The 27922-nt window shown below is 42.9% G+C and overlaps 1 protein-coding gene across 3 annotated transcripts in view; it reads left to right on the forward strand.

Moving 5' to 3' along the window:
* The first annotated feature begins 2787 nt into the window (after nt 1-2787).
* The window catches only part of PLEKHH2 (pleckstrin homology, MyTH4 and FERM domain containing H2), a 130859-nt gene continuing 105724 nt past the window's right edge, over nt 2788-27922 (forward strand). For all 3 annotated transcript variants that reach the window (XM_075535894.1, XM_075535892.1, XM_075535893.1), the window contains exons 1-2: nt 2788-2886; nt 16464-16593. In XM_075535894.1, the coding sequence (XP_075392009.1) occupies nt 16471-16593 (123 nt within the window). In that variant the 5' untranslated portion in view covers nt 2788-2886; nt 16464-16470. The remainder of the gene's footprint in view (nt 2887-16463; nt 16594-27922) is intronic.

The following is a 27922-nucleotide window of genomic DNA, read 5'->3' on the forward strand; positions in this document are numbered from 1 at the left end:
GAGGCAGCATGGAGTTGTAGCTACCTATGTCCCCCATCCTAGTTCCACGACTTAAAATCTGTGTCTCCTTGGGTGAGGCACTCAACCTCTTTATGCCTCAGTTACACGGTCTGTATAATAGGGGAAATGTGTCTTTTCTCTAATTGTCCGCCTGGAGAAGAACATCATGCTTGATACAGTGGTGACAAAGGGGAAGACCCTCGACTAGATGGACTGACACAGTGGCCACATTGATGGGCTCAAACCCGAGAGGAATTGTGAAGGTGGCACAGGACTGGGCAGGTTTCCTTCTGCTGTATGGAGGGTCGCTGAGTAGAAGCCTTCGTACTGTGCGCACCCTTACGATTATAATAGACACCCTGCCCAAGACTTGCATGGATATTTATTTGCCTAAATCCCTGGGGCCCCTTTCCTTCAGCCCTATGATGATGACGACTCTCTGCCATCAAGTCGGTTCAACACAACATGTGGCCATGACACCACCAGGGCCCCTCTCTTCAGGCCTAGGCAAACATGACTCTATGCTAGGTTTCAAAAGCGGTGCCTATTCTGTCCATTTTATGGGCTGCCAACCACACGGGCAGCAGTTCCGACCATCTTGGGAGAAACTACCTTCTCCCTGGGAGAAGACAGGGCTTTCCCCTCCAGTCAGGAGTTATGTCTCGGAAGCCCACACTGACAGTTCCATTCTGTGCTCTATGGTCAGAATTGACTCGATGGCAGTCTTTTTTCCTTTTCACTTTATATAAATGCAAACCCAATATACAATCTTTTCTAACTGATTTCTTTCACCCAGACGATTATTTCCAAGGTGTATATATATTGAAGCTTATACCAGCACTTTGCTTCTTTTAATTGTCAAATAATATTCCCTTTACCATGCATTCTTTTTAGCATGGCCAGAAACGGGGCTGCAGTTTCATTGCATTCCACATTCAAACAAATGCAAATACAGTTGGTCGAGTTTCTAGAAAAAGGTGCCACCTGAGTCTTACAAAGGTGACAGTCTTGTTTTGAAAGTTTCTTTTTGTGACTGACTTTACTGACTCCATTCTTTCTGCCTGTTTAATATTTCTGATTAAAAAGAAACCGACATGATTCTCCTTTAGCATCCTTCTCCTCTTCCTCCTTCATGGTCTCTATAGACTAGCAGAGTTAAATTATGCGAGTTGCTCGAACTCTGTTTAAAACAAAACAAAATCCCTCCTGCGTACTGTGTAAAATGAGCCCAGCCCAGCCTCTTTGTTTGCCAGAAGAGCTTTTTGGAGACAATTTTTCATATGATATGCATCATCAGCTCCCACAGAAGGCAAAAGGAATTTGATGTGTGGGGTAGTCTGGGATGCAATCCAAATTGAGTGCTCATCTGGAAGAAATATGGAAGCCTGAGTCTTACTTGCTGATATGTTCGTCATATCCTCTTATTGCCTTGCCTCTGAAGAACTTTGTAAATCTTTATATCTGTTGGGATTCTTCTCAATAAGGTGAGATAAACTTTTTTTTAAAAAGAGCGAAGAAAACCTGTGGCCATCCTCTACTGGACAGTTGCAAACTGAGGGGAGCATTTGTCTGGCCTGACTTTCTTACCTGGAGGATTAGGTATCCAAATGTTTAAAACTCTCTCTTTCTCTTAATTCCCGCAGGAGTCCCGTGTCTCCAGACCTCGGCTCGAAATGTAAAACCCAATTAAATTAATCACTGGTCTACTGATGCGATGTTCTGTGCTGAGTATTGAAGTAGACAAAAAACAAAGGCGAAAAAAAAGCAACAAGAATGTTCTTACTTTGGAAGAGCTCACAGTCTCATGGAGAGGTCAGGGGTAGAGATAAGGAGTCCGCAAAGTGGACCGATGGTCCAGGTCCCGGGTTTGATTCCTTCTGTTAATGCACAGGGTGGCCTTGGAGTTGTAGCTGATTCAACAGGACCTAACAAAGCAGAATGAGCTAAGTGCCTAAGAAGGACAAAACCCCTAAATGTTAAGGGAGCCCACGCTGCTCCGCTGGAGAAAGACTGGGCTGTTTACCCTGTAAAACAGTTTACAGTCTCAGAAACCCACAGGGGGTTCGCGATGAGTCAGCACTGACTAGATGGCAGTGAGTTTGGTTTGGTTACAAGGGAGCAGAAAAGAGAGAAGAAATTATTTCTACATGGACTATAGGCATAGTTGACATGCAGATTACTGTGTTTAGGTGGCTTTTAGAACGTAGTCAGAACTTTTGAAAGTGGGATGGGAAATTGTGAGTAAACGTTTCAGAGGGAATTGCCAGGGCAGGATGGGGTGCATGGGCGGCTATGCACAGCCGCAGTCTCGGGCCTGTGACAGGGAGTCCTGACAAAATAAACCTGAAAAAGTAGGAAGGAAGCCTTGAGTGGCTGACTGGATAATCTGTTCTTGGCGATTTAGACAGGGCAGGGTGTCTATTATAACGTAAACCCCACACCCAGAGTCCGTTCCCACTCCTAAGGGGGCATAAGAGTAATTCGGCTGGTGCGAGGCTGAAGGATGGCTGGCTGGATTGGCTAAAAGAGAGACAAAAAGAGGGTGGTTGGGGCACAGTCCAGGCCCGAGTGGACGTCGAGGGAACAGAAAGTAGTGACCCTTACAACAGGTTCTCATGTCAACTTGTGGGGGAAGTTTGTGGTGGAGAACTCCTTACATACCTCTCTCTCCTGGGGAATGACTGGGAGGAGCCAAAGCTACAGCCACGCCCTCTGATGACGCCAGGTGGTCATCTGAGACTTCTGATTGGCTACCCCGGCTGTCCGTCCCGGCCGGGGGCGGTGACCTGCCCCGCCCGCTCCGGGCTCGCAGAGCTGCGGGCGCGGGCAGAGCGCGGGGAGATCAGGGATCCGGCGCGGCTTGGACGCTGGGGGCTCGCCTCCAAGGTAGGCAGGTGGGAAGGGCCGGGGGGCGACCCCCGCCTCTGCCGGCCGGAGAGCCCCGCCGGGGGGAGCGCGCCGTCCGGGGGGCTCGCGGGGCCTGGGGGCGGGGGCGGCGGGCTGGTGGGAGTGCAGAGCGGCGGGCGCGGGCTCGCCCCCTCGCCTCGCCTCCCGCCGCAGCCCTGGGACTCGACGGCGCCTCCCCCCACCCGCACCGACCGTCCCGAGGAGTGGTCTGGGGGCCGTGGCGGGGGCTTCCCGCCCTCAGGTCTCGGGTGACACTAGTCCGCGGGTGGTCCTGGGGGTGGGAGCGCGGACGTTGACCTTCAGCCTCCGCGCGCCGTGCGGCTCGCAGCCCGGGCGCGGGGCCGGGTCTCAGCGCCGCTGGGATGGGAGAGGCGAAACTTCCCCGCACGTTCACGAACCCTTTCCAGCACCTGGAACCGCCGGAATGTCGAGGTGCCCCTAAGGTGACCAACCGTGAAACTGCTGTCTTCGAAGTGATCTGACCACTTCAAACAAACAAACAAACAAGGCCAACCACTAGGCGCTGGCGAAACGCGGAGGGCAGAGAAGTGGGACCACGCACGGTGTGCCAGGCTACCTGCAGCTCTGAGCCTTCTTTGTGAAAAGGCCAGTGCCTGGCCTGCACCGCAGGCGGCGTGTGTCCCCTGGGCTCTGCGCGGGGAGCGCGGCCCAGCTGGGCAGTGCCACCGGGAGGGAGGCCGACTGCCCAAGAGGACTGGGTGGTGGTCGGGCCAGAGATCCCTTACATAGGCATGCCCCGGTCTAGTCCAGAAAGACATCTTCTCTGCTTACAAAAGACAAATGACATTTTACTTAGTGACCTGGCCGAGTGAAGCTTATGAGCTAAAGACGACTCGGAGGAGACGCTTGCCTTTTCCCCAGAGTCAGCTTAAATAGACGAGTTCTTTCTTTTTCTTTCCTTTTTGGGATCTGGAAGAGAAACAGGAAGTCAGGGATTCAGAGAAAAGAGCGTTCACTTTACAATTGTAAACAGTTTATTTTGTGCCAGTAAATATTTTCAAAGTCGTGGGGGACGGAAAGCCAAGACATTTTTCCCTGTCCGTTTGCAGTGAAGATAGGTTACTTTTAAATTAAGAAAAAATGTAGGATTGATATTTTATTTAGCATTTTTGACCCAGTCAATGAGAATGTATTCACTATCATATTTTAAGTTTTGTTATTGTCTTGTAAACATATAATTAAAACAGACAAACAAGCTCACTGCCATCTAGTCAATGCAGATTCATAGTGACCCTCTAGAACCCTGTAGAACTTTCCTCTGAGTTTCCAGGACTGTAACACTTTCCTGGAGTAGAAAGCCCTATTTTTCTCCCATGGAGTGGTTGGCGGTTTCAAACTGCTGACCTTGCAGTTAGCAGCCCAACGAGTAAGCACTAAATATACCACCAAGGAGTTCCCCAGAGATCCCATGGGGCAGAGTGAAACTGCTCCTGTAGCTTTCCAAGACCATCACTCTCTTCAGAAGTAGGAAGCTTCATCATCTCCTCATAGCGTGGCAAGCGGTTTCCCACTGCTGACCTTGACCACAGGGGCCACTACGCCACCAGGAGAACTAAAGGAACATGTATGTTTAACGTAGCATTTTGTGGAAGCAGATTGCCACATCTTCCTGTCACAGAGGGATGGGTGGATTTGAACCAGCAATATTTCAGATTTCATTAAGTGAGCAGCTGAGTGTTTAACCACTGCGCTACAAGAACTTCCTTAACAACAACGAGTAAACCTACTGCCATGGGGTCGATTCCAACTCCCAGAGACTGTATAGAGTTCCCGGGACTATCCATTTTTACTGGAGCAGACACAACCTTATTTTTCGCCCATGGAGCAGCTGGTGGGTGTGAACCACCAACCTTGTATAGAGGAGCCCCAGGTCTAACTGTAACCGCAATTACAGCGAAATTATTGGATTTAATGGTAAAATGTTTGTCAGGGACAATAACAAATGGTGGGCTGTTCAATTTGTAAATGTTGGCCTGTTACACATTCATCTAAATGGTTACTTTTTCGTTATTCTTTGGTAACTATGCGCTCTGTTTTGGAGATGTAATTCAGAAAGCATACTGTGTACCACTTGGAAGTGGTTTGTAGTATGTTCACAGTGTTGTGCGGTCAGCCCAAACCAGCTGCTGTTGAGTCAGCTCCGAGTCATGGTGCTCCCAACTTGTCAGTCGATCTGTGCTCTGTGGGCTTTTAGTGGTTGAGCTTTAGAAAGTGGATCGCCTCACTTTCTTCCAGCTCTCCCTGGATAGACTCTCCAGGGACTCAGCGTTACCAACACCACTTCCTAATTGCAGAATGTTTTATCACCCCTAAGAGAAACCCTGTTACCCATTAGCAGTCACTTCCCATTCTTCCTTTCCACAGCCCCTCCAAACCAGACTCACTGTCATTGAGTCAATTTTGACTCATTATGACCCTAAAAGACAGAGGGTAACTGCCCTTGTGGGTTTCCGAGATTGTAACTTATTAGAGAAAAAAGCCTCTTCTTTTACTTGTGGTGCAGCTGCTGGTTTCGAACATGTAACCATGACACCAACAGGGCAATCCCTACTCTACTTTCTCTTTCTTTGGATTTTCCTACTGTGGGCAGTTTGTACATAAATGAAACCATGTGAGTTATGGCCAGGTTTTCAGGGTTCATCCATGAGATAGTATCAGTACTTCATTCTTATGGCTGAATAATATTAACAGCCTTTAAATTGTTGGCTGAAATATGGAATGAAAAATGAATGGAATTTCCCCATGAATTGGCATAGACATTGGCATTAGGCAGCAGCTAACTGCACTTTGAAACCACCAGCTGCTCGGCGGGAGAAAGATGAGGCTTTCTTTTCCCATAAGGAGTCACAATCAAGGAAGCTCACCAGGGCAGTTCTACCCTGTCCTGTAGGGTCGTTTTGAGTCAGCATCGACTCCACGGGAGAGTGTTTGAGGTTCTGGGGTCATTTTCAAAGGACTGATGGCTCAGCAGCAGAATTCTCTCCGTCTGTATTGGTCCATGTCCTCTTCTGACTCCAGCCTGAATTTCTGGCAGCTCCCTATATATGTACTGCTGTCACTAAGGATCTTCAGTGAAATTGTGCTTGCATGTGATATAGATGATACTGTTTTCAGTAATTTCCACGTTCTGCTGAATGGACACCAATATGGGTTTCTTCCCATCAATTGGCCAGGTCATTCGAATTTCTTGGCATAGACAAATGAGTGCTGCTAGTGTTTCATCAGCGTGTTGGAAATTTTTAATTGGTATCGCCAACTTCTGGGACCTGATTTGTTGCCGATGCCTTCAGTACCATGGGTTCTTGCTGGTACGCTACCTCCTGAAATGGTTACATGTCAACTAATTCTTTTTCAAACAGTCTACTGCCATATAATTAACATACCATAAAATTTAGTAGTTCAGTTATATTAAGAGTAAAGCAATCATTGCCACAGTTACTTTCAGAACATTTTCTTCTTGTTTTCTTTCACTGTTGTTAGTGCATTTCCCTCCTACCTCCCTGCCATACCCCTAGATAATTATTGGTCCAGTTACTGTCCCTATAGATTTACCTATACTGGATTTACAGAAAAATGTGAAAACCAAAAATAAGAAATAGAAACAAAACAAAACAACCACAGTAACAAAATAAAACATTCTCTTTTGCTTTACAGGAGATCTTAGATGGCTGTTCACAAGCTTTATGAGTCCAAACTGGGATATAGAGCATTATCTTCTTTAAAAAAAAATCATTTTATTGGGGGCTCATACAATTCTTATCACAATCCATACATACATCCATTGTGTCAAGAACATATGTACATTTGTTGACATCATCATTCTCAAAACATTTGCCTTCTACTTGAGCCCTTAATATCTGCTGCTCATTTTTCCCACTCCCTCCCCACTCCCCCCTCGTAAACCCTTCATCATTCATATATTATTATTATTTTGTCATATATTACACTGTCCGACGTCTCCCCTTGCCCTCTTCTCTGCTGTCCCTCCCCCAGGGAGGAGGCTATGTATAGATTCCTGTAATCAGTTCCCCCTTTTTACCCCACATTCTCTCCACCCTCCAGGCATCGCCACTCTCATCACTGGTTCTGGAGGAGTCATCTGTCCTGGACTCCCTGTGTTTCCAGTTGCTATCTGTACCAATGTACCTCCTCTGGTCTAGTCAGATTTGCAAGATAGTATTGGGATCATGATAGTGGGGGCGGGGAAGTATTTAAGAACTAGAGGAAAGTTATATGTTTCATTGTTGCTACCCTGCACCCTGCCTGGTTCATCTCCCCACAGCCCCTCAGCAAGGGGTGTCCGATTGGCTACCTTTGGGCTTTGAGTCTCCACTCTGCACTCATTTTCAATGATATGGTTTTATGTTCCTTGATGCTTAATACCTGATCCCTTCGACAGCTCATAGTCACACAGGCTGGTGTGTTTCTTTCATGTGGGCTTTGTTGCTTCTGAGCTAGATGGCCACTTGTTTATCTTTGAGCCTTTAAGACCCCAGACGCTGTATCTTTTGATAGCTGGGCTAGAGCATTATCTTTATGGACTGTTGTGCCAATTGACTAAGATGTCTCCAAAGATTATGTTCCTAAGGCTTTCAGCCCTTTAAACCATTCCCCCGAGATGTTTAGCTATGTCTAGGAAGCTTCCCTAACTGTGCCCACTGTGTGGTATATTGCATATGTGCATGTATGTATATAAACTTGTCTCTCAGTTTGTCGTACTTTTGTGGCTTAGATGTTGCTGTGATGCTGGAAGGAGCCCTGGTGGCATAGTGGTTCCGTGTTTAGCTTCGATCCACAAGGTCAGCAGTTCGATACTTGAGCTGTTCCTTGGGAGAAAAGCAGGGCTTTCTACTCCCGTAAAGAGTTGCAGTCTTAGAAACTAACCGAGGCAGTCCCACACTCTCCTAAAGGGTTGCTATGAATTTGCCATCAACTTAATGGTAGTGAGTTTTGGTGATGCTGGAAGCTTTGTGACCGGTATTTCAAATACCTACAATCTCACCCAAGGCAAACAAGTGTCATCAGAGATTAAAGACGAAGATGGACTACAAACAAAGAATACGGTATCTACTGTTGATGAATTCACTCATGAACTCATTATGAATAGTTGCAGAACATTGCCAGTTTCAGTGCTGGAAGATGAGACTCCTATGTTGGAAGACACTCAGAATACGATTGGGGAAGAGCTGCCTCCTCAAAGTAGAGTCATGCGTAATGACAGAGATGAAGTAACGCTTTGGAACCTTCCTTTGCTGCTGCGCTTGACAAAGTGAGAAGAAACAACTCTAAACATGCATTACGAATTGGAATGTGGAACGTATGGTGTCTACCTCTAGGAAAGTTGGAAGTAGTCCAGAACAAAATAGAATGCATGAGGATAGATACACATCAGTGAACTGAAACAGACTGGTATTGAATCTTTTAAATCAGACGCTCCTGTGGTTTAGCATGCCAGGAGTGGCACATTCAAGAGGAATGTTGTTCCATTGATAGTTAAAAAAAATATGTCAAGACCTATCTCGGTCTACAAAGCTGTCTGTGGTTGAGTAATGTATATACAACTACTGTGGTATCAGTTAACACAGCTATCATTTAAATGTATACACTGACCACTAAATCTAGTGAGGAAGAAATTGAAGAACTATCCACTTCTTCAGTCTGAAATTGAGCAAGCACGCAATGAAGATGCATTTAAAATTCTTGGCAATTGGAAAGCAAAAGTTGGAAACAAAGAAGAAGAAACAGTAGTTGGGCAATATAGCTTTGGTGATAGAAACACAGCTGCAGTTCACATGGTAGAATTTAGCAAGACCAGCAACTTCTTCATTGCATATACCTTTTTCCAACAGCATAAACTGACTATATACATGGACTTCTCCAGGTAGAATATGCAGATATCAAATTGACTACATCTCTGGAAAGAGATGCTGGAGAAATTCAATATTATCAGTCAAAATGAGGACAGGAGCTGACCGTGAAACAACCCATCAGTTTTTCATGTGACTATTCAGGTTAAAGCTGAAGAAAATTAAAACAAGTCCTCGAGAATCATAATATAATCGAGTATATTCCATTTGTTTTTTTTAAGAGCATTTCAAGAACACATTTGATACCTTGAATACTAAGGACAGAAAACCTGATGAGCTGTGGGTGGCATCAAGAATATCAGACACGAAGAAAGCAAAAGGCCATTTAAAAGACAGAAAAGGTCAAAGTGGATGTCAGAGGAAACTCTGAAACTTGTCCTCTAATGCAGAGTAGTTAAAGGGAATGGAATAAATGATGAAAAGACCCAAACAGAAAATTTCAAAAGATAGCTGGAGAAGAAAACGAGATTGTCATGAGATGTGCAAAGGCCTGGCAGTAGAAAGCCCAACTAGAAGAACATGCTCAGCACATCTCATGCTCAGAACTGAAGAAAAAAAAAAAGGAACCTGAAAGTGCAAGAGTGAGGAATTCTATGGCCAAATTGGAACCCTGATAGCATACTGGTTACGTGTCTGGCTGCCAATTGCAAGGTCAGTAGTTCAAAACCACCAGCCACTCCACCAGGAGAAGGATGAAGCTTTCTACTCCCATAAAGAGTCACAGTCTCAGCAACCCACAGGGGCAGTTCTACCCTGTCCCATGGGGTTGCTGTGAGTCAGACTTGACTCGGTGGCAATAAGTTTGGAGTTTATGGCACAATATTGAGCAACGCAGGGATTATCACAAGACAATGGAAGAAATACACCGTCACTGTACCAAAAAGAGCTAGTCAATATGCCGCCATCGCAAGAGGTTACATATGATCAAAGAGTGATGGGACTAAGCTGGCATTAGCCAAACGCAAGACGTCAAGAATTGACAGAGCACCAAATGAGATGTTTCAGCAAATAAATAATGTACTGGAAACACTCATCTATGTCAATCCATAGTTGGGACCACTCCAAAGAAAGGTGACCCCAAGAACGTGGAATTTATTGAACAATATCATTCATATCCCATGCAGGTAAAAGCTTGCTGGTGACAATTCCACAATGGTTGCTGCAGTACATCGGCAGGGGACTGCCAGAAAGTTAAGCTGGATTCCAAGGGACATGGTACAAAGATAAGATTCCAAAAGGACATTGCTGACATCAGCTAGATGTTGGCTGAAATCAGAGAAAACTAAAAAGACGTTTACTTGTGTTTTATTGCCCGCAGAGGCATTCAACTGTGTAAATCATAAAGATTGAAAACACTGGGAAGAGTGAAGACTTCATTGGCCTTGTGTGGAACCTGCGTATCGACCAAGAGTCAGTTGTTTGAACACAATAAGGGACTATTGAGTGGCCTAAAATTAAGAAAGGTGTGCGTCAGAGTTGTATAATTTTACCATACTTATTCAATACGTATGCGGGGCAAATAATCAGAGAACCTGGACCACGTGAAGAAGAAGGCATCAGGATGGGCAGAGGGCTTGTTAACAACCTGAGATAGGTGACACAAACTTGCTTACTGGAAGTGAGGACGACTTGAAGTACGTGTAGATGATGGACGTTAGCCTCCAGTATGGGTTACAATTCAGAAGAAAGAAAGCCAAGAATCCTCACAGCTATACCAATAGGCAACGTCATGATAAATGGAGAAAAGATGGAAGTTGTCAAGGACTCATTTCATTTTGCTTGTACTCACAATCAGTGCTCCTGGGAACACCTGTCAGCAAATCAAGCAGTGTACTTCATGGGCCACGTCAACTGCACAAGACCTCTTTACAGTGTTGAAGAGCAAGGCTGTCACTTTGAGAACCGAAATGCCTTTGAGGACCCAAACCATGGTGTTTTCAACCGCTTCAGATGCATGTGAAAGTTGAACATCGAATAAAGAAGACCAAAGAATGATGGTGGTGTTGGCAACGAACACGGAAAGTGCTATTATTGTTTTGCAGAAGAACGAGCAAGTCTCTCGTCTTGGAAGAAGTACAACCAGAGCGCTCCTTGGAAACAAGGATGGTGAGAATTCATGTCATGTTCTTTGGCCATGTTTTCAGGAGAGGCCAGTCCTTAGAAAAAGACATCTTGATTGATAAAGGACCATTGGGAAAATAGTAAAGCCCTCAAGGAGCTAGCTCATCGGTTGATACAGTGGCTGCAACAATGGGCTCAAACGTAGCAACAGTTGTGAAGGCGGCACAGGACCAGGCAGTGCTTCATGGGTTGCTCTCAGTTGGAACTGATTTCACACCACCTAACAACAACATAACAAATGCCTACAGATACCCCTCATGCCATCTATAACAACATACATGTACGTAGGCCCACAGATAACCCGATACATGCAAATGCATTTACTTGATTATGCCTTTCTAGAAACATACATCCATCCACATCTATGTATGCAGACTCACAAGTATTTTGGGGTGGTTTGTACTGTTGCAAAGTTGTATGTGTTATAATATTTACCCAAACTGCCCCTTTTTCTTACATACTTTAAATGTTTTACTTATCCTGGTTAGGTGTTGCTGACTTCCTCCATATTTAGTTTTGCCTTGAGTCGACATTGATTAAATGACAGTGAGTTTGGTTGTTGATTTTTTAAAAAATATCATTTTATTGGGGCTCATAGAACTCTTATCACAATCCACACATACATCAAATGTGTAAAGCACACGTATACATTCGTTGCCCTCATCATTCTCAAAACTCGCTTTCCGCTTGGGTTCCTGGAATCTGCTCCTCATTTTCCTTTTTCCCCTCCCCCCTCCCTCATGAACCCTTGATAATTTATAAATTAGTATTTTATCTTATCTTACACTGCCTGGCGTCTCCCTTCACCCACTTTTCTGTTGCCCATCCCCCAGGGAGGAGGTTATATGTTGATCCTTGTGATCGGTTCCCCTTTCTACCCCCACTTACCATCATCTATGTTAACAAGTTTCTGCTGTCCTGAAGGTGATCTCCCCCTCCTTCTTCCACCTATCCCTGGTAACTTTGCTATCTATGTGTATATCTACTCATTCTGTCATTTAAAAAAACCCTGCCATCAAGCCAATTCCAACTGTGGCAACTATATAAAGCAAAGTAGGACAGTTCTCTAGGGTTCCCAAGATCACAGATCATTATGGAAGAAAATAGCCTCATATTTCTCCTTTGGAGCATCTGGTGGATTCAAACTGCTGAACTTGTGGTTAGCAGCCTGATGAACAACCCACTGCGCCACCATTTATATAGTACATATATATGTACAACCATTCATACAGCACACATCTAAATCAAATATGTCTTATATGTAACCATTTATATATTTATATGAATTTTATATCAATGGTTGTTAGGTGATCTTAAGCAAAATTTTACATGTAATATCAATGATATTGTTCTATAATTTGAGCAGTCTTTTGGTTCACCTTTCTGTGGAATGGGTACAAAGAGGGGTCTTTTCCAGTCAGTTGGCCATGCCCTTTAGGTAATTATTATCTCTTTAAGATTTACCTTTCTGGAATTACTGAGAGCCAAATGAAGGTTGAACATGATAGTGGGATAGGAGGAAAGTTAAAGGAAATAGAAGAAAGAACTAGGAGGCAAAAGACATTTATAGAGGTATAAATATAGGCATGTATATATGTAAATATATTAATATATAATGATAGGTATATAGGTCTATGTAGATATATTTGTTTGTTAAGTATCAAGGTAGCAGATGGACATTGGGGGGGTCACTGGAGACAAAATGGGTGCATAAGCAAATGTGGTGTAGAAAGCTGATGGTGCCAGGCTTTTAGAAGATATCACATCTGGGAAGTTTAACAAGTGGCCATCTGTCAGGGAAGCAACAAATTCCACATGAAAGAAGCACACCAGCCTGTGTGATCATGAGGTGTGAATGGGTGTCAACAGGTATCAGTCACCAGACGACCCAAAACAAACAATCATATCACTGTCAACAAGGTATGTCGGAGTGGAGACCCAGGCCAAAGCCCATCTGTAGACAATTGTATATCCTCTCACAGAAGAGTCACAAGGAAGGGACGAGCCAGCCAGGGTGTAGTATAACATTGATGAAACACACAACATTCCTCTAGTTCTTTAATGCTTCCAACTATCATGACCCCAGTTCTACCTTACAAATCCAGCTAGACTGGAGCATGTACACTGGAACAGATAAGAGTTCTCAATACAAGGAATCCACAACAGATAAACCCCTCAGGAACAGTAATGGGAGTAGCGATACGATGAGGGTAGGGGAAAGGTAGGGGGCGAAGGGGAAGAAAGGGGAAACCGATCACAAGGATCGATGTATTAACCCCACCCCACCCCCCAGGAGGATGAACAACAGACACATGGGTGGAGGGAAACAGCAGATGGTGTAAGATATGAAAATAATCATTTGTATTTTCAAGGGTTCATGAGGGTGAGAGGGTGGGGGATGGAAAGCAAAAGAGGAACTGATACTAAGGTCTCAAATAGAAAGACAATATTTTGAAAATGATGATGGCAACATATGTACAAATGTACTTGATACAATTGATGTATGGATTGTTATAAGAGCTGTAACAGCCACCAATAGAATGATTATATATATAAAGATTTACCTCTCCTTGATTTCATAGACAGGAAATCATACAAAAGAAAAATAAGAAATAAAAACAGCAACAAACAACTCCCAACAATAACAAAATAAAACAGAAAAATTCAGTGGAAAAGAAACAAAATATTAAAAACTGACACAACTTTAAAATGGGTCAAAAGGGAGATCAAATAGTAAGATTTTTAAACTGAACTACACCGGCCATAATCGACTTGAGATTGTTAAGGTTTATTGTGCCAATCTGGCCGATAACACATGTGGGCTTAATTGAATGGCGGAGAGATAAATGGTTCTGTGAGCCTCGCCCTTCTAGTTCTTGGGTCTCTTGCTCTCCGATGCTCCAGGGTTCAGCTGCATTAGCCAGTTCCCTGCTTCAGCTGGCAATGCTCACTTCCTGTGAGACATCCCTGAGGAGAAGCCATATGGACTTACCCTGATGCAGCCCTGAGTGCTGGAGAAGCCATATGGAGACCCCTGTCAGTGCTGAAATGCTTACATGGCCACTGAATTCAGTGACTTCTACCCACTGGCCTGTGATCCTCCTGCATTGGGCATCATTGTGTGTTTTGTGAGTTTGGGGAGGACTTTATAGATTGGTGTCGGCCACATGGTCTAAGTCAGACTTATGCACTTGGACTGGATGGGGTTGGGATGTTTTCTGAATATACACTTACCCTTCATATAAAACTGTCTCTTATACACATATGAGTTTCTGTGGCTCTGTCTCTCTGGTTTACCCAGACTAACACACGACTTCACAGTGCTCCATGTGTGGACCCTGCAGATGGGTTTTGAGCTTCCACTGTCAGTCATGCCCTTCTGTAAACTATGTGTTCAGAGTTTAAGTTCTGGTATCATTCCCTCTCTGGATTTGAATTTTATCATCTACATCCCTTGCATCACACAGATTGGTGTGCTTCTCCCAGGTGAACTTAGCTTTTCCATATTCTTTGTCAGAAGCAGTGCTTCTCAATGTCAGAAACAAATGCGCTTCTAAAATCAGGTAATGGGTGTATGGCCGCATCAATACCAGGCTGGCTTCAAGTCACCTTGAATCTCCCACACATACCTGCGGAGTTGACTAGAGCTGGCTAATGGCCCGCTTTATTCTCGACCTGCCGCTCTGCACCCAGCACGGCCCGTTTGGCTCAGTGCCCACACCCGGCATGGCCCGCTTGGCTCAGTGCCCGCTTTGTTCTCATCCCGCTGCTCTGCACCTGGCACAAATACACCGGAACCAGGAAGACACCTTAGAGCCCAGAAACCCAGACATACCTGTATCTCCCAATCCCTGACTACTTTACCTTATATGGACACAAGACAGCCCAGTCACATGTTCCCTGGCCATATAAGTACCACCCCTGTAGCCTGGGGCGCTACTCCCTCAGCCGGACACTGTGGACCATGGGACTTCGCCCAGACCGGGTTTTTCTCCCCAATAAAGCCCGCTTGCTCAAATTCGACTGATTTGGTCTCTGGCGCTCTTGACTACTTTACGATGGGTTTTTTACTTTAGAACTTAAACTCGAGTTTCCTGGTTTCTTGCTTCCCTCTTATAGTACTTCTCCCTGGGACTTATCCCCTCCAAAAAAGGAAGGTAATTCTGGAAGCACTGACTCCTGAGTTACTTACTTTAGGGCAGCGATTCTCAACCTGTGGGTTGTGACACCTTTGAGGGTCAAACAACCCTTTCACAGGGGTCACCTAAGACCATCAGAAAACACATATCTCCTACGATGGTCTTAGGAACTGAGATACCGCTCCTCTATCCATCTCCAGGCGAGTCTGCCCACTTCAGCTATGTTGATCCGGTGAGAAAGAAGCCATCTCAACCTTTGCTGCTGACATTGCCTTTTTACACAAACTGTCGCAAAATGTAGCAATGCAGTTTACTGTTGTCATATTAAGATTTCCCCCATGCTACACCATGCTTCAGGACAATATTTCATTGATTTGTCATTAGAAATCAATATTTTACAATATATGACATTGTTTTTGTGATTCATCACTATGCTTTCGTGATGTTCAATTTGTAACCATGAAAACACATCCTGCCTATCAGATATTTACCTGACGATTCATCACAGTAACAAAATGACAGTGATGAAGCAGCAACGACCATAATGTTACGGTTGGGGGTCCCCACCACATGAGGCACTGTATGAAAGGGTCGCCACATTGGGGATGCTGAGAACCACCGCTCTAGGGGATTCCAGGTTTCCTATGTATGTGCTTTCTTTTCTTTCCCCAAATAAAAATGATGCTCTCTTGGCCATTGGCATAATACATCACCCTGAACCTGGACACGTTTTGATAAGTGATCATTGTCATACAAATAATGGTTATAGCCCTTGCGTGGCATTTCTGTAGGTTATTCTGTTATGTGACCAGTTGAATCAGCTGTGGTCCGCCTGTAAATTTGCTAGCTTGTTACAATTATGAGCTGATAGATTTTAAAAATCAGATCTGTTGGGCAGAGGTAAAATAATGTGTGCTTTGCTTTTGTGCAGGGGTATGACACTTTCCAAAGTGGCATTCAAAACATACCCACAAGGAAGAATGTTTCGTTATTAACAGCACTTTCCTTTGTCTGGATTTTCAGACTGGGGAAACTGAGATAATAGAGAAGTAGGTTATAGTGAATGACAAAGGTAGACCTCCAACCCAGGCCTTCCGTCTCCTACTAACGTTTTTCTGGAATTTATCCTGTAATGCAAAATTTCCATCTGGATATCATTAGATGCTGATTAGTACATGTAAAGCAATCTACTTCTGAAAATCAGCCAATGAAAACCTAATCCTTACCTGACCCTGGGGATGGCTTAGAACAGATAGCGTTTCATCCTGTTGGGCATGGAGTTTCCATGCATAGGGGCCAACTTCACAACAGCTAATGACAATAACAAGCAAATGTTCTTTGCACCTTGATTGAAGATCATATCCTGTTGCTAATTGGCATCATGCTGTTTTAACGATTTGTTTTCTAGAATAAGCATGGCAGAACTTTCTGAGCCACAAGGACCAGTAGATTGGAAAGAACGCTGTGTCGCTCTGGAATCCCAGCTCATGAAATTTAGAGTCCAAGCAAGCAAGATAAGAGAGCTCTTAGCAGAGAAGGTGAGCTTTACCCCTTAGCCTTTTTATTAAAGAGCAGCTCTTCGGGGCCAGTTTGATTTATACTAAATAATGCCAGCACTTGATGGGTAAACATTGTATAAACAATAAATGTACCTCTCGCCAGCTGTTTGAATCCATGTTTGGCACATTTCTTTCGCTAGTGTTAGAGTGGATCAAGCATCAAACAAAAATATGTCTTTGGAAATGTTAGTGGAACATATGAGAATTGCATGTAATTGATGACTATGGAGTTCATTCAATCTAGAGAGAAAGCGATCCATGATTACTTAAATGTGATTATTTAAATGACAGCATTCCCCTCTATTAAATGTTAAGTGAAATTATGTGAAAGTGATTATGGAATAATAGTCCTGATTGATAGTAAAATATATTTATTCTGTATTTGAATGTAAGAGCTGTTGACTAACCATATCTCCCTAAATATCATCTGCGCCTTAATTATGCTTCTTCTATTCTTCCTAATCATGGGATAAAAAATTCACTTATTTTACTGAAATATTATTTTGTAAATATGTGTATGAGCTTTGCAGATTCATTTAAATATTCATTGAGTGTTGATTATGTCCCTTAATCTTTTTCTGTTTGTTTGTTTGAATTGGACTTTTAAAAATCATTTATTGGGGGCTCATACAATTCTTATTACAATCCATACGTACATCCTTTGCGTCGAGCACATTTGTATATTTGTGGCCATCATCATTCTCACAACCTTTTCTTTCTACTTGAGCCCTTGGTATCAGTTACTCATCCCCCCCTTGTATGTCCCTTCATCTTAATGCTATGGTTACATCCATGAACAGACAACACATGTTCCTATTCTCAGGGCACTTCCTTTAAGTGCCAACATAGTAGCAGTCAACATCTACATGTGGCTGTTGGGTACTTGGAATGAAGCGAGTTCAAAATGAGATGTGCTGTAAGTATAACATGAAAAACAGATCTCAAAGATTTGCTATAAAACCATGTCAAATATCCTGGTAAGGATTTTTATATCAATCATCTGTTGAAATAATAATTTTTAATAGATAACATTATTTCAATTTTAAATTTTAATTGGTGCTAACCAAAGCCAAATCAAACCCATTACTGTCAAGCCTATTTCAACTCACAGAGATACTAATAGAACTGAGTAGAACGGCACCATGATATTTTCAAAGCTGTAAATCTTTGTGACTACCTCTTGTCTATCGGTTTGTTGTATTGTGGCTTGTGTGTTGCTGGAAGCCATGTCAATAGTATTTTAAATATCAGTAGCGTCACCCAGGTTGAATGGGTTTCAGAGAGCATATAGACTAAGAACTGACTATGAAGAAGAAATAGACCATCTCGTTCTAAGGCACTAGCCACTGAAAATCCCTATGAGTAGCAGTGGAGCATTGTCACACATAGTGCAGGAAGATGGGCCCGTTGGGTTGGAAAGCACTCAAACTATGATTGAGGAAGAACTGCCTCCTCAAATTAGAGTTGGCCACAATGACATGGGTGGGATATAGCTTTGGGGAACTTTACCTGCAAATGGATTAGGACTCAAAATGAGAGGAATCAGCTGCAGACATCCATTAATAATTGGAACATGGAATGTACAAAGTATGAATCTAGGGACAATGCAAGTCCTCAGAAATGAAATGGAATGCATAAAAATCCTAGGCATGAGTGAGCTGAAATGGACTGGCATTGGCCATTTTGAATCAGACAATCATATGGTTTACTACACCCAGAATAACAAATCTATGAGGAATAGTGTTGCATTCATCATCAAAAAGAACATTTCAAGATCTGTCTTGAAGTACATTGCTGTCTTGTGATAGGATAGTATTCATATGCTTAAAGGAAATATAATTACTACAAATACTATTTGAATGTATGCACTAGTCACTAAAGCTAGAAATTGCAGAAATTGAAGAATTCTACCAGCGTCTTCTATCTGAAATGGATCAGATATGCAATAAAGATACATCGATAATTATTGGTGATTGGAACACAAAAGGTTGCAAACAATAGTTGGAGATATGACTTTGGTGACAGAAACAAAGCTGGAGATAGTATGGTGAAATTTTGTAAGACTTTTTCTTTGCAATATAAATGGTGACTGTACCCATGGACCTCACTAGATGGGATACACAGGAATCAAATTCTCCATCTGTGGGAATCAACAGCCCAAATAAAGACCCAAATAAAGACCAGGACTTGACTTTGGAACAGATGCTTACATGTAAGTTCAGGTTGAAATGGAACAATATTAAAACGCACTTGCAAAGGTCAACATGTGACCTTGAGTATATCTCATCTGAATTTCAAGAACGCCTTATGACATCAAGAACATAATACAAGTAGAAAAAGATAGGAAACTGATTGTGGTAGCAATTGTATACTCTACTTGACATGATTGAAATTTGGAATGATATGATATACATATTAAATAAAAAAGTGATTCCCCCATAAAAAGGACATAATACACAAAAAAGCATCTTACATGAAGAAAGCAGAAACATCGTTAAAAAGGCAAGAAAGAAAGAAACGATCAAAAGGGATGTCAATGGAAACTCAGAAACTTTCACTTGAATATGGAGTAGTTAAAGCAAATGGCAGAAATAATGAAATAAATGAACTGAACAGAATATTTCACAGGGCAGCTCGAGAAGATCACATAAATTATTATAACGAAATGTGCAGAGACCTGGAGTTAGAAAACCAAAAGGGAGGAAAGGGCACACTCAGCATATCTCAAGAAGCTGAAAAAGACTGAAGATAAGTTCAGGCCTTGGGTTTCAATATTGAAAGGTTCTATGGGCAAAATATTGAATGATACAGGGAGGATAAAAAAACCGATAGAAGGAATACACGGAATTACTGTACCAAAAAGAACTGTTCACCACTCAATCATTTCAAGAGGTACCTTGTGATCGCAAGCTAACAGAACTGAAGGAAGAAGCCCAAGCCACACTGAAGGCAGGAGCCAAAAACAAGGCTCCAGGAATTGATGGAACACCAATGGAAATGTTTCAACCAGCTGATGAAGCACTTAGCCATCTATGAAATTTGGAAGCCAGGTATCTGGCCAACCAACTAGAAGAGATCCATTTTTGTGTCCATTCCGAAAAAAAGGCGACCCAACAGAATGTACCATTATTGTACAATATCATTCATATCATGTAAATTTTTGCTGCAGATCATTCAACAATGGGTGCAGCAGTACATTGACCGAGCCCTGCCAGCAAATCAGGCTGGATTAAGAAGACATGAAACAAGGAATATCATTGCGATGTCAGATGGACCTTGGTTGAAAGCAGAGAGTACCAGAAAGATGTTTACTTGTGTTTTATTGATTTTTCAAAGGCTGTGTGGATCACAACAAACCATGGATAACACTGATAAGAAAGGGATTCCAGAATGCCTCATTGTGCTCTCGTGGGACCTGCACGTGGACCAAGAGGCACGTGGTCAAACAAAGCAAGGGAATACTGCGTCATTTAAAATCAGCAAAGGTGCATTTCAGGGTTGCATCCTTTCACCATATTTACTCCGTGCGCTGCTGGGCAAATAATCCAAGAAGCTGACTATGTGAAGAAGAGCAAGGCATCATAATTAGAGAAAGACTTATTAACATCATTTGATACATAGATGGCATAACTTCGCTTGCTGAATGCAAAGAGGAACTTGCTGATCAGGGATTGCAGCCTTTAGTACAGATTGCAAATCAATGTAAACAACAAAATAACAACAGAATCCTCACAACTGGGCCAACAGACACATCATGCCACACAGAGAAACGACGGGACTTGTCCAGGGTTTCATTGTGCTTGGATCCACTATCAGCAATCAATGCTTGTGGATGGAGGAAGCGAGGAAGCAAATTATTTCTTGCATTAGACAAGTCTGCTGCATAGGACTTCTTTGAAGAAGAAGTTCATTCCTTTGAGGATGAAGGTGCACCTGACCCAAGCCATGGTATTTCCAATCGCCTCACGTGCTTGGGAAAGGTGGTCCGTGAATCAGGACTCTCACAGAAGAGAGGGTGCATTTGAATTATGGTCTCGGCAAAGAATATTATGCGTATTAGAAGCTGGGATGGCAAGACTTGGTCTCATGTGTTTCGAACATGTTATTGAGAGAGACTAGGCCCTGAAAAAAGGACATCATATCCGGTAAAATGGAGACTCAGTGAAAAAGGAAGACTCTCAACAAGAAATGTGGACCCAGTAGCTGCAACAGTGGGCTCGGACGTAACGACAATGATAAGGTTGCTACGGGACTGGGCTCTGTTTTGTGAGGCTGGTACAGGACTTCGTTCTGTTGTACACAGAGTCTCCATGCACTGGAACCACCTCGACAGCCTGTAACAAGAACAACAAATCTTTACAGAAGCAGACTGCCACGTCTTTCTCTCTCGGAGGGGTGGGTTTGAACTCCCATCCTCTTGGCTAGCAGCTGAGTGTTTAGCGACTGTATCACCAGCTCTCCTGAATGTAGGTGCTCGAAAAATTTTAAGTAGCACATGTGGCTCACAGTTTATTTCTCTTGGATAGCACTGTTGTCAAGGGAGAGATGAATGCTATTTACTGGTCACAGAGGAAGTTGCAGATGACTTGTTAAACTTCAGTCTGTGTAATCCTTTCAGGATGGAGCGTCATACAAGTATAGGTCGTCCCCACTTTACAAGTATATTTGAATTATGACAAATCACACATGCAGTCTCTTTTGTCTTTATCCTTGAACATTTTATCATTAATAGGACATCCTACATATGGTTCAGCACATATTGACTAAGATTATCCTTCTTAGGTGTTCATTGGCAGATGTTCAAAGATCATGTTTATAAAGATACTGATAACAAAAGGTAATCATGATGAAAAAAAATTTAAGATGTATTTGACTTATTGTCAGAGGCAACTCACAATGGAGTCCTCGGGCCAGAACTCCATCATAAGTTGGGGGCTACCTGAACCAAATCCCCCCAAAAGTCTTAAACTTTCCTTCCATTGCTAGCAGTTGTGGATTGCACTGTGCCCCCAAATAGATGTTGTAATTCCTGACCCCTTATCCCTAAATTCTATCCTATGTCTAATGTAATGATACGGTTTGGGAATATTTTGTTGTTGTTATTGTTGCTGTTGTGATAGCAAAGAATTAGGGTCAGGTGTGTTTTAGGCCATTCTCTTCTCAGGTACAGTAAACCCTACAAAAGCCCGAGGCTATGGAAGGCAGTAACCGGTCAGGGAAGGAAAATTCATGTTTTCCAGTGACTAAGACTACATCCTGTGAAAGACAGAAAAGTTGCAAGATCTTGTGGGGGTGCGGTGGCAGTGGTGGTGGTGGTGGTGGTAGGGCAGTCCTGTTGAGTTCCACCTCTCATGGGTATCACTGAATAAGAGAGCAGACAAGCAAGCCCCAAGAGTTGAGGGAAGGTAAGTGATGTACCAGAATTTCCAAGGAACAGAAGCTGAGCAGAGACTGGAGCTGATAGAAAGGAGCCAGCATCATGTGTTTGCCTGCCTCCTCTACCGATCAAAGAAATGTCTGCGCGTTAAACACTGTCATATTTCTGTGATAGCAAAGAAAGTAACTAGATAACCAAGACACTAGCCGATAATCTATCAGCACAGAAATAGTCTAATAAAATCCAGTGAAACATCATTCAGTTTAAGTCTTCAATAGATTATTTTACTTATTTGTGCTTTAACATCTTTTAGGAGGACTACTTCCTATTGCCATCAAGTTGATTCTGCTTCATAGTAACCCTATAGGACAGAGTGACGCTTTACAGGAGTAGAAAGCCTCACCTTTCTCCCCTGGGGCATCTGGTGGTTTCAAAGTGCTGACCTTGTGGTTAGCAGCCCATTGTGTAACACACTATAACTCTAGCGCTCCTCTCTTTCAGTTGGAGAGGTTAAATTATTCTACTCACTTTCAGTCTGAAGATAACACAGCCAATAAGCTTTTTTATTTTTAGCAATAAGCTTTTTAAAATAAATGTCCTCTATCAATTTACTTTATTTAAACAATCTATTAGAATACAGAGTCTATATTGGGAAAGTCTTGGTTTGCGTATCACCAAATTGAAGAGACATATCCTACCTGAAAGTGAGTGGGCCCTGCTCGTTTTTTGCTCCTTTTACTATAAATATCATTTTCCATGTCGGGCTATGACTTGTCTGGGTGTTCCGCAATCCCAGCCACCCGGCACAAAACTTTGTTTTTTGGAGGTCCCAGTCACCAGTGATGCCCTTGTTGCTGAACCTCAGGGATACTGTCACTTGTTGACTTAGCTTCCCAGCAGTTGACGTGACTGACCACACCCTCCTCACATTTTCTTGGTTCCTCTGGCTTTATCGTCTCCTGGTTTTCTTCATGGCCGGAGTAGAAGCTATGTTGACGCACGGTCCAATTAATTGACCTTTCAGTTCTAAACTTTAAAGCAATCATTGTTTTGTTCTTGAGAGAACATCTTGCAACCGCTTTGCTCGTGTGTGCCTAGTTTTTCAAGCTATAAAAGAGTTTTCCCCCATGACTCAGACTGTACATAGCTTTTCTGATTTTCCTTTCTTTAAAAAAATTTTTTTTATTGGGGTCTTGTACAACTCTTCTCACAATCCATCCATCTATCCCTGTGTCAAGCACATTTATACATTTGTTGCCATCATCTTTCTCAAAACATTTGCTTTCTACTTGAGCCTTTGGGATCAGCTCCTCATTTTTCCCCTCCCTCTCCACTTCCCCTTCCTCATAAACCCTTGATAATTTATAATTATTATTTTGTCTGACATATCCCTTCACCCACTTTAGCTTTTCTGATTTTCAATCTGCATCTACTAGACTTATTTTTCCTTTGTCAATGAATGAGAACGGAGAGGGATAGTAGTTCAAAGTTACGGCTGTAGATGTTTTCTTTCCCTCTCTTCTTACCTTGACCTTGTATATTTTCCATCTGAGACTTAAATCCTCTGATGGATTTAAGGGTGGAGTTGTCCAGATATATCTTATACATGGTGCCAGGTTACTCATGGTTTCTGAGTAAACAGATTCCACACAAAACTGAGAAGTCCTTGCACAGTATTGTATGTTGTATTCCATTATGTAATATCTTTCTCTGGGTTAAAAGATTCTTTTTGGCACTGAACCATGGTTTAATAAAAATACCTAACATCTATTGAGGTACATGCTAGCTATTGAATTCCTCTTGCAACTGCATGCAATAATTTTATTGTCGTCCTTTATGTGAGGAAGTCGATGCTCCCTATGCACTAGCCACCTCTCTGAGAGCTTTATACATCTTATTGTTTACTTTTGCCAACAACTCCAGGATGGAGAGACACACATATATCATTTGCATTTACAGAGAACAAATTCCCGCACCACCATTGCCACCTACTTCTCGTGACCCAATTGGGTAAAAAACAAGGATCTCAACTCTTTATGGAAGCAGCTTATCACCTATTTCTCCCATGAAGTGTCTGGTTGGTTTGAACTACTGACCTATTTGGTTAGCAGCCAAGCACTTAACCGCAGCACATCAGGGTTCCCGGTGGACAGTAGGCACAAAAATATTCTTTAACTTGACCAGCTTTGAACTAAAAATGAGGGCATGGAGCCAGCGAGGGAACCCTGGCATTCCGCTGTGGGTGCTGGAATGCCCAACCACTACCTTATATGGCTTCTCTAACCTAGTTTCATGGCCACATTCCCTATTCTGTCTTCTATTCTGCGCTGCAATGGGGGAAAGTATCTGTGAGTATTAGGATGTTTGCATGTCGGTAGTGATAACAATTCGCATAACATTACGTATTTTTTTCAAAGCAGAGCCAAATGCGGCATTCCAAGGCCAGTCGGATCTCATCCACAACCATGGCTTTATGTTAGAGCCAGCCAGCCCCAGGGCTTCTCCCTAAACTTCTCCATACTTTCATCCCAAATGGCGACAGGCCCAAGGCTGAGGATTCTTGAGAGAATACAAAGTTGATTCTCCAGTGCTTTGCCAGGATTTTTGGCCAACATGCCTTTCCTGCAACATTTCTAGTTCTTGGTTCTGTTTCCTTGGCGCCCGGCTGTAGGCAGCTAATTCTATGATTCCTAAGGCTTCACTGCCATTGTTAGTTCGTGTAACCTCACAGCCATCCTGAGTAACTACTATTTTTATCTCTGACTTAAAGTGTTCACGTTAGGCTGAGAATATTTGAGTATTCTGGCCCCTATCCATAGCAGATCTTTCAGATTTCTTCCATCAGGTCTAGCACCTGGAAGTCGCTCTGACTATTGCTTTCTAAATGAGCGCACTGGTTAAGGATACAAGGCTATGACTTTAATTACAGATTGGTAGGAGACAGCTTTGTGAATTTTTAAAGGAAAAATGTGTGATATGATCTCAGAATGTCTTTGTGATTAAGGTTGAATTTCAATTAGAAATACTTTATAGTTCGGGTAGCAGAGTACATGAGATTAAAAAAATAATTCTTACATTTTTTTAAACCATCATAATTCCCAAGTAACGTAAAATACTGAAACTTGTGAAGAAAAGGGCCTTATTGAAGTGCTGGGCAAACACTACTGTAAGTGGGAGAGGTCTTTGGAGGAATTTAAGGAATGGTGTTGGAAATATCTCTAGAATGCCAAATATAAACTCTTCAGGGAAGCTGAGAGTTAGAAGTTTTCCTACTTTTACAATATTACTAGTTAGTTTCATGAGTCAGAGACGGGGGAAAGGGAAAATTCCTTTTTCACGTTAAAGTGAAATGTTATTTCCCAGGGGTTACGTTTTCAGTGAAAAGGAAAAGGTGAAGAATAGGAAGAATTTAGGCAGCCCTTACCAGATGCCGCAATGTCACCTGGGATTTCCAGCCACACGCCCTTCCTTTTGTGCATTTGAGTCCCCAGAGGCAGTCTAGGAGTCTCTCACAGGAATGAGAAGTCTCTAGACTGCATCTTACTGCCATCAAGTCAATCCCAACTCCTGGCAACCTTATCAGACAAAGCAGAACTGCTCCTGGGGTTCCGAGACTGTCAGTCTTCATGAGAGTAGAAAGTCTCTTCTCTCCCCCTAGGAGTGGCCTGGTGGTTTTGAACTATTGACCTTGTGGTTAGTAGTAGCCCAAGGCATAACCCACTACCCTATCGGGGCTTCTTGCCTGGACTGCACAGCATATACTTTCTACACGATAGTCCAGTACAGCACCTTATTCCCCTCTCTAAACTCCACACTCCCCGAGTCACCCTCTATTAGATCACGACCTTGGTCTTCGCACCAGCTCATGGTGATCTCACATACACCAGAACATGTCCCTCTTTTCACAACCAGCCCAGGGAGGGGCAGCTTCCCTTCGAAGTTTGGGTGGGCATATTCTTGATGAAGATGGGGGTTCTGGAGTTGAGAGTCATGAGCCATGCCCTGACTGCTTGGTCAGAAGTTCCTAGACCGTTCTTGCAAACTCTTCTCTCTAGCTCAGTGTACATGTCACAATTACAGTCTCACCCCCACTTCTGTGGAGGATCCTGCCTGTATTTGTGAGGTATTGATCTGCTGCCCATCACGTTTGACAGTTTCGTTGTCCTTCCACATCCTGTTTAAGGCTCTGAATCTCTGCACACCCCTGGACACCATCATGACCTTGTGCTTAACGGCCTCCCTTATCCAGATAATGGGTCTTTGCCTTGTCTTTTCCTGTTTAAGACTTAAGAAATGTTCTCCTTAAATTATATTTAAGATATGGGCATCTCTTTTATACCCTACAACAGCATGTATACACATACACACATATATATAGATACACATGGACTTTGGCTTTTGGTGTTACAGAATTATGTATCACATAACATTGACCAAAATAACCTTTTTTGGTGTGTGTGCAGCCTGGTGACAATCAGCCCCCTAGCTTAAGTTGTGGACATTTCTCCCATATTTGACACCATCTTTTCCGTCACCGTGAATAAAAGGTGATTCCTCTCTGGAAAATGCATGTCCCACCCTCATGTCTGCTAATTGCAGACGAACCTTGGTTTCTGTGTACATAGCTTTTCTTGTCATTTTATCAAAGCGAGGCCATATGCTAGTTGTCCTTTTGTTATTGACTGATCCAGCACATCCTCCAGGTTCATCTGTGTCCCAAAAGGCTTTATGGCTGTGTTCGAGTCCACTGTGAGCAGGTACTACATTTTGGTGTTCTACTCACCTGTGGGCGGACACTTCGAGGGTTTTATCTTTGGCTGCCATGAGTAGTGCTGCAGTGAACACAGGTCTGTTATTTCTCTCCTGTTAGATCTCTAACATACACACCAAGAAGTAGACTTGCTGGAACATACGTTATCCCTCCTTCTCATTATCTGAGGCAGCACCGTACTGTTTTCCATAGCAGGTGCACTGTTTTACTTTATCAGAAGCCGTGACTAAGGGTTCTCATCTCACATCCTTGCCAATATTAGTTTTCTGTTCTAGGTTCCATGCTAGCTTGGCTATTCATAAAAGTAATGAATGTATGAGGCAGAAACATGCTGCTTTAAAATTGGGGGGTGAAACCTTTGTTTTTAATTTAGCAAGCATATTCAACAGATCTTCACTGGACACATCTTTTCCAGATTAGAAGCTATGTTGGTTGGTATCCTTTTCAGTCTTCACATCAGTGATTGTTGGTATCGCATTTTACTAATAGATTCAAGATCCCAACAAGTTCAACGACTTTCCCATCATTGTAAAACTACCATGCTGCGCAGTCAGGTTCCACATTTAGCTCAGCGAGCTTCCCCCTTTATCTTTTAATAATGTTTCTAGGTCCATCCCCTTTTTATTAAGCAAAAATGGTTTTGTGAATATGTGCTTTTTAACTAACTCCTTGAATTCAAAGATAAACAGTTTTCCTGGCCAAGACATTTCGCCTGTTTGAGTCCATTGTTGTAACCTGTGCCAAATCGTCCTCCGTTTTGCTGACCCTGATACTGTGCATGGTGCTTTAGGGATGAGACATGGCTTTGACATTTCATTCAATAACTCATAATATACATTGAGAACCCACTATGTCAGGTAGCCCCAGTGACTCTGTGGGTTAGTCAGTATGCTGCTAACCACAAAATCAATAGTTCAAACCCACTAGCCTTTCTGTGGGAAGAAGATGAGGCCGTATGCTCCTTTAAAGATTTACCGTCTCGAAAGTCTTATAAAGGGTTGCTATGAGTTATAATTGATTGGATGGTGGTGGGTTTGATTTGGGTTTTTCCTACGACATATAAAATGCTGTTAGCAATGGCAAACAAACACTCCAGAAAGCGAGAGTTGGCATGGTGTTTGTATCGCCCTCTTCAGCAATTCAGTTATTCTGCCTTCCCC

The sequence above is a fragment of the Tenrec ecaudatus genome, chromosome 17 (assembly GCF_050624435.1).
Source record: "Tenrec ecaudatus isolate mTenEca1 chromosome 17, mTenEca1.hap1, whole genome shotgun sequence".
Taxonomy (NCBI): domain Eukaryota; kingdom Metazoa; phylum Chordata; class Mammalia; order Afrosoricida; family Tenrecidae; genus Tenrec; species Tenrec ecaudatus.